Source organism: Nomascus leucogenys, chromosome 19 (assembly GCF_006542625.1).
Source record: "Nomascus leucogenys isolate Asia chromosome 19, Asia_NLE_v1, whole genome shotgun sequence".
NCBI lineage: Eukaryota > Metazoa > Chordata > Mammalia > Primates > Hylobatidae > Nomascus > Nomascus leucogenys.
This window is the reverse complement of record NC_044399.1, coordinates 26466729-26474322: the sequence shown is the minus strand read 5'-3', so window position 1 is coordinate 26474322 and position 7594 is coordinate 26466729. Positions and strand designations below refer to the sequence as shown.

The 7594-nt window shown below is 54.7% G+C and overlaps 1 protein-coding gene across 1 annotated transcript in view; it reads right to left on the bottom strand.

The window, feature by feature from the left end:
• Nucleotides 1-608: 608 nt before the first annotated feature.
• DPYSL5 (dihydropyrimidinase like 5) overlaps nt 609-7594 on the bottom strand; it is a 100191-nt gene continuing 93205 nt past the window's right edge. Inside the window, exons 12-13 of the mRNA XM_003270619.3 lie at nt 6135-6303; nt 609-4039 (exon numbers count right to left, since the gene is read on the bottom strand). Of these exons, the coding sequence (XP_003270667.2) occupies nt 3954-4039; nt 6135-6303 (255 nt within the window). The 3' untranslated portion in view covers nt 609-3953. The remainder of the gene's footprint in view (nt 4040-6134; nt 6304-7594) is intronic.

The following is a 7594-nucleotide window of genomic DNA, read 5'->3' as shown; positions in this document are numbered from 1 at the left end:
CCACAATTTTACCCTTTAGTGTGAAAGAGTTTAATCAGATAATCCTCCAATGTCCGACTGAGCTCTAGAGAGAAGGTAGAGGGGTCTCAACGCAATGGATGGGGTTGAGAGTACAGAGGGCCAACCCCAAAAGTGGGGTTCTAGACAGCCGGAGAGCAGCTGGAAGGTCCTTCAAAGGCACATTGGCCTTGGGACAGCTCTTTGTCTTGTGATTTTTTTTTTATGAGGCCATCATTCCATCAGCCAAGGGTTCTGCCAAGTGGAGAGGTGGCTATGGGCTTCCAAAATGGTAGCCAAGAGAATAGGTGACTACAGGTAGATGGAGTGAGTCTAGTTTTTTTCCCTTTTGCATCTAATTCTTCCTCCTAATTATTTCAGATAATTTGGCAACCTTCTCCCTGGAAATCTGGCACCAATGGGGCTCCTGTCTCTCAGAATTAAAAAAAAAAAAAATTCCAGTCTCTGCATAGGCCTCCCAGTGAGCTGCCACCCAATAGGAGAGACAAATCAAAGCTGCCTTTTCTTAGCAACTGAAGCCTTGCCCAGCCACCGTAGAAGAGATCTCTGCCAAACTCCCTCCTCTTTGAAGAAACACAACAGAGTCCAAGTGAGAAGTAGCTACAGTTTAATACAAACCTGCACCAGAACACAACGTGTCGGGCTGTTTAGTTTTTGCCTCAAACGGTGGCCAAAGCACAGGACCATGTGTCGTCTTGGGGTTGACACAGTCTTAGCACCATGACATTTACAGGGGAGTGGGGAAGTCACCTGGGTGCTGGGGTGCTGGAGGCTCCATCCCGACCCCAGGCTGTGCCTGCGCCTCAGCAGCTGGAGGGGGTTTGGGTTTCCTTGTGGTTCTGTGGCTTCTGGGTCAGTATAGGAAAAGCCCTCATCACGACATCGGCTTGACAGAGACCTACTGTGGACTCCTAGCACTACACACACGCACGCACACGCACACACAGTAGCACAATTTTCTGGCAACTTAACCCCACAAACCTAGAGAGCAGCTAAGGCAAGAACAACAGTATTTATTCAGCAAGTACAAGACCAGTTTGAGAGCTGCATTCAGTGCAACCAGAGACCCTTTTGTTCCAACCAGGAGCCAGTGGGGCTGGTGACGAAGCTGGCTGGAGCTCTGCATGGGGCAAGGAGTGCATGGTGGGGGCTGACCGCTCATTCAGCTCCTTGAACCTCTTTCTGATTTCCATCTAGAAGCTCCCGGGCAAGGGTAGGGCCTATGTAAGGACTGGGGGTGGATGAAGCGGATGGCCTACAGTGGACCACTCCAAGATGTGGTTCCCTGGTGCCACGGGTCACGCATCTCTCGGGCGGAGGCACTCAGAGAAGGTAAAGCTTTCCTAGCCCAAGCAAGGATGCTCTGCCCAGCTGGCCACCACCGCTGCTGCTGGGCTCTTTGGCATCTGCCCAAGGCCCGTGACCCAGTGAGGGCTGACAGGGATAGAGATGGTGTGCACTGCACCAGGAGGCAGTGTCACGGTTTCCCCCATCCCTGGTGGCTTTCCCAGGCCTGGGTCCTCACCCCTGTTCCAATGGCTGCCACTTGCCATGAGCCCCTTCGCTACCTCTGCTCCCTGGCTGACCACCTCTGTCCTCTCAGCCCCTGAGTGAGGAAAGGGGGAGTGAAGGGAGAAGTGAAGGTGTGGACGCAGCTCACACTGCACGGTTAGCCCCCAACCGTGGTGACTAGTCTTGGCTCAAACACAGAATGTGCATGAGGTTGTTTATAAGAAAGATGAGAAAAAAAATCTATCTACCTGTGCAAAACAAAGCAGGCTGCCTACCAGGAAAGTAAGTCTTCTCATTGGTTAAACTCTCAGGTGGGATCTACAATAGATGTCACCCCAGACCTCCTCTCCACAGCTGGGGTAGATAGCCAAGGTTGGGAGGGTCATCACAGACACTTCTGGGGTCAGAGGACCTGAACTTTCTGGGCCTTAGTTTCCTCATCTGTAAAATGGGAAGAAGAATAAGTGCTCCATTGTCATGAGGACCAAGTGAGAGGTCATATATGGAAGTGGTTTGAATATATGAAAAGCACTACAGAGATGTGCAGGGGCTGACTTTTTTGTTTGTTTTTTGAGATGAAGTCTCACTCTGTCACCCAGGCTGGAGTGCAGTGGCGTGATCTTGGCTCACTGCAAGCTCCGCCTACCGGGTTCACGCTATTCTCCTGCCTCAGCCTCCTCAGTAGCTGGGACTACAGGTGCCCGCCATCACGCCCGGCAAATTTTTGTATTTTTAGTAGAGACGGGGTTTCACCGTGTTAGCCAGGATGGTCTCAATCTCCTGACTTCATGATCCACCCGCCTCGGCCTCCCAAAGTGCTGGGATTACAGGCATGAGCCACCGCGCCCGGCCAGGGACTGACCTTTAACTGAGGGTCCAGAAGCCTCGCGCAAGCCTTGGGGGCTGAAATCACATGTGCAACATGAAGTCACTTCCCACGGGGCAGACAAGGCTTAACAAGGGCAGGCGGCTGGGTCACTTCCCAGATCACTGGAGGTGGAAGGAGACACCTGGCCTCTAGTGTTTCCATGGGAACTTCTGTGGGGCTTTAGAAGCAGGGAGGGCCCACCTGGATGGACAGGGGAGAAGATGAGGCCATGAGCCGGCGAGGGCTAGTGCCGACCACGGGAGATCACGGCACCTGAGCAGCAATGCGGGTTTGACAGCCAGGTCCTGTGCGCCTGGGGTCTCCCTCTCTGGTGTCTGGCGAGCCCCTCTCCCACTCCTCCTCTCTCAGCAGGCATGAGGCCTTTTGCCAGTCACACAGGAGGAGCGCTGAGTCTGTCCAGCAGCAAGAAGTTATAGGAAGCCGTGTGTGTGTGTGTGTGTGTGTGTGTGTGTGTGTGTGTGTGGTGGCAGGCGGAGACAGGGGAAGGCAGGGGGAGTGCTGGGAGTGATCGGGGCAGAGAGGGGAAAGGACACCTGCTTCCTGAAGGGCTGGATCTCCGGGGCTAGCATCCCAGGCCCCTTTTGGAATGTGGGAAACTAGACAAGGAGGGGAGGAGAAGGGGAAAGGGCCTGGGCCTCCGGCAGCCCGGAAGACCCCAGGCGGGGAGAAGAGAGGCCTGTGGGCCCAGCCCCCTCCACCGCCCCTGCCCTGTGCTGTCTGGTTGGTGTCGAGTGCAGCGTCTCCTAAGGACCACATCTATTCCCGTTGCTATTCTATGCTAGTGACACAAGCACCGTTATTTTTCACAGGATGCACAAACAAGTCAAATCAAACTACTGCGCAAACCAAACGTGCAAAACAAAACCATTTACACGCGCCTGGCACCAGCCTCGATCCCTGCCCAGCTACCCTTCTGGGCCTGTGACCCCTGGAGGGTGTGGGCAAGGCGCAGGAGAAGCTGGCGAGGGGCACCGGGAGTCCCAGCCACCCCCATCCCTGCCCCTACACAGGGCCAGAGGTGGGTTGGGGGAGATGGGACGTCCTGGGCATGGCTGGGAAGCTGACATCTGACTTGGGAAATGTCACCACAGGGCCTAAGGGGTGGGGGAGGAGGCCTTTACTTTGAAAACACATCTGCTAAAGTGCTCTGAACAACTGGCCAGTCAGCCAGGGGGCAGGGCACTAAAGTCTGGGCTTTCCCAAAGCCAGCGGAGGCAGGAGTGAGAGGAAGGGCTGGCCAGGGCTCTATGCATTGGGCTCTGTGCATAGTGTGGGCTTCCTGGGCCCCAGAAAAGCCCGCCGAGGCCAAGGCAGAAAGGACTACAGCAGGAGGAACACATCTCAAAGTGCCTGTTAGAGTTGGCTCGAAGCACAGTGAATCACTTTGCAGACATAGGGAGGGCTCCATGGGTCCTGGGGCCCCCCTTGGGTGGTGTGCTGCCCAGCCCAGCCTCTCCTGCCCCTGCAGCTGTGGCCGGAGAGTTGCAGGCTGGTGGCGGCGGTGCGTCCTCACTGGGGGGGCTGGGCAATGCCTTTACCAAATGCCACTCGACCTGCCTCCAGGAGGAGCGAGGATCCGAGCTGAAGCTCGCTTTGGAACATGGTCATCGATCTGAGAGCCTGCAGGGAAGGAAGCACAGAGAGTGAGCTGGGCTCTGGTGCCTGCTAACAAACCACAGCCACCCTCTCCTGGAGGCTCACTGTGTGCACGGCCTGAGTGAATCCTCACAGCCACTCCATCCCATTTTACAGACGAGGAGACCGAGGCTCAGGGAAGTTAAGTGACTTGCCCCGTGTTGCAGTGTGTAAGTGGCAGAGCCTGAACTTGGACCCAGGTTTTCCTGATTCAGAGCCTACATTATTAACTGCCCACTGTGCCAACTTCACTGCCCCACGCCTGGGCATACCGTCTCTCGTGCATGCAGGTCATCGGCCGGCCTGTTGGCACGTGGGCCTTTGTACATATGCCTCAGTGAGTAAGCGAGAGAGAAAAATGAGGGTATGCCATTGTTTTGGAAAATGAAAGAACCACAGCCCAAAGGCCCCGCATCTTGAAATCCCATGACTTAGTTACAAAGGGAGGGTCTATACAGGAGAAAGATTGGAAAAAAAACAAAAACAAACAAAACACAAAGGGAAGGAAAAGGAGGGTCTAGTGCCCCGGAGAGCCCAGTGGGACATTCTTCAGCCTGGCCTGCTTAGAACAGACAAGATTTGGGGTGGAGAGGAGGGGACAGGCCGCCTGATGTTTGCTGTCTGAGTGGGGGTTCTGCCCAGTCTTGGCTCTAAGGCAGGAGAGGAGGAGGCTGCTGGTCAGCAGGCGCCCTGCAGCTCTGGATTCTTGGTGCCTCTCGTGGGTCTGGCTGCAGGAGGAAGGACCCTGCCCTGGCAGTGGTGGGAGTCCACGCCTCCGGGACTGGCAAGACCTGAGTGTGCATGAACAAGTCCTCCATGCCAGGGTCCCTTTCTGACTCCACTCATGGCCTGTCACTGGTGGGAGTGGCAGTGGCCCTCAGAGTAGTGGAGCCATCATCTCAGCAATGAGACTGGTCCTGAGAGAGGACCCCACCCCATGGGCTACCAGCACCTCCAACAGGGACATCATCTCTTCTGCCACAAGCTGCGCCTGGCCCAAAGCAGGGCACCAGGAGCCTGGGCAGGCAGGCGCTGCCCCGCTGGCATCCCTCTGGTTTAGCCCTCTGCTCTCACAGCAGGACGGTTTGTGTATGGGGCTTGTCTCCCCCAGTAAACTCCAGGCTGTGGGTGGAAGGACCAGGGTCTTGCACCTCTCGCTGTGCCCATCCCAGCACAGCCCTTACTGAGTGGGTGCTTGGTCTCTCTCTGGGCTTATCCTGAAGGCAGCCTGAAGACAGCTCAGCTGTGCTCAGGGAGACCCAGGGTCCTAGCCCCCTGCAAGTGGTGGTGACAGTTCCCAGCTAAGCCGCCTGGAGGCCCGAGGCATCTTACAGCCTCTGCTTGTTCTCCACTGAGGGTCATCATTTATGAGCCCGTGGCTCACATGGTGATGGGGGGGGGGGGGGGCGGGGGCGGCGGGAAACTGCAGATTGTGGCTTTAAGAACTGGGATCGGACCCCTCAAGGAAGCCAGAGATTCCGTAGAAGGACTGGGGCCAGGATCCAAAGGACAGAAAGATAAGAGAAAAAACTGGGCATCAGAAGTCGAGAGAAAATAGTTTACTTAAAGTTAATAAAATATATACAATTCCTGGTAAAAAAGAAGGTGAAGGTGGGGCAAAGGCGGAGACAGGTGTGGGAAGGTCAGAGGAGGAGGGGGGTAGCAGAAGGAGCAGAGAGGCTGGTGAGGAGTGGACTGGGGCGGGCGAAGGGCTGGTGGGTGCAGTCCCGTGAACCATAGACAGGGCTGACTCTTCTGAGCTCAGGGCATCTCTGGAGCACCCACTGTGTGCACAGCCCTCAAGATGTTTCAAGGGACAAAAATATCTGAACTTAGAAACCCCGAGGAGAGCCCCAGGTGGGCCATGGCCTATTAGAGCATCTGTGCCCAGGCACCAGGACAGCCCTCCTGTCTCCACTAATGTCTGTGTGAGTCTAATATCCAAACCAGCACTCATCCCTGGAAATAGGCAATGGGAGGGAGGAGAGGACACAAAAGAAAAGCAGGCGTAAGTCCCACTGCCTGGGTGGGCCACTTCTCCTGGACCCCCGTCCTCCTCCCGTGGCCGCCTGACTCTTACCAGAGAGGCTGAAGCTGGATTCATGAAGGTCCCTCATGCCTCCATGCCGGGTGACGGGCCGGGTAGGAGTGTCTGCGAGTGGGGTTCCCATCTCTTTTTTCCCAGGGTGCACGACAACAGCGACATCCCCCAGATAGGGAGTGCGGTCCACTCCTCTAACCTTTAAAGTCTAGGGAAGGATGGAAGAAGAGCAGAAGAACAGGACAACACCATCAGAGCTGAGTGATACAACCATGGCCTCCCTGGGGGCCGGTGGGACATCAGACACTGCCACTCTGCCCAAGACCCAAATCACTGCAAGTGACCAAGGCTTCTTAAACCTTGAGTCCAGGGGCTGGAGTTTTCTCGTACCTCCTAAAGAGCATGTGCATATGTGTACATGTGTGCATGCGTGCATGTATGTGAGCGCACGTGTGTGTGCATGCATGTGTACGGGAGAGATACTGGCTCCCCCTCAACACTGGTGGAAGCCTCACCGAGGTAGAAGGTAGACATCTGAGGAAGTCAACTTTAACCAAATTTCTTTTCTTTTCTTTTCTTTTTTTTGAGACAGAGTCTCACTCTGTCGCCCATGCTGGAGTGCAGTGGTGAGATCTTGGCTCACTGCAACCTCCACCCCCCTAAAATGATTCTCCTGCCTCAGCCTCCCAAGTAGCTAGGATTACAGGCGCCTGCCACCATGCCTGACGAATTTTTGTATTTTTAGTAGAGACGGAGTTTCATCATCTTGGCCAGCTGGTCTTGAACTCCTGACCTCGTGATCCACCTGCCTTGGCCTCCCAAAGTGCTGGGATTACAGGCGTGAGCCACCATGCCCAACCAGAAGTCAACTTTAGAGAGCGCCCTCCCACACAGCACAACGTTATTCCCCACCTTAGGCTCCCATGAAGCCACACCCTTTACTGGTCTGACAACTCTGAGGAAACAGAGGCTAAACACAGCCCCATCTGGAGACGAGAGGCCCCCAGTAGCAATACTAGCTAATTCTGTACTCACAAAGGCAGTAGAGTTAGGAGTCTATAGTCTACAACCAGACTGCCTAGGTTCCAGTCCCAACTCTGTCACTTGTAAACTGTGTGGCTTTGTGCAAGTTACTTTTCTGTGCTCACAATACTAGTACCTACATCAGAGAGTTGCAGGAGAGCAGATGAATTAATACGTGTAAAACTGTTCCAACTGCTCTGGCACATGAGAGGCAACACAGAATTACGAGCAGTTATTACTGCAGAGGTCATTTATGGTCCTACATCGTATTAAAAAGTGTTATTGGGCCGGACACAGAGGCTCACGCCTGTAATCCCAGCACTTTAGGAGGCCGAGGCAGGCGGATCACTTGAGCCCAGGAATTTGAAAGCAACCTGAGCAACACGGTTAAACCCTGTCTGTCTGTACAAAAAAATAAACATTAGCTGAGTGTGATGAGTGAGAGACCCTGAGTTTGCTTTTGGATTCAGCCCTGC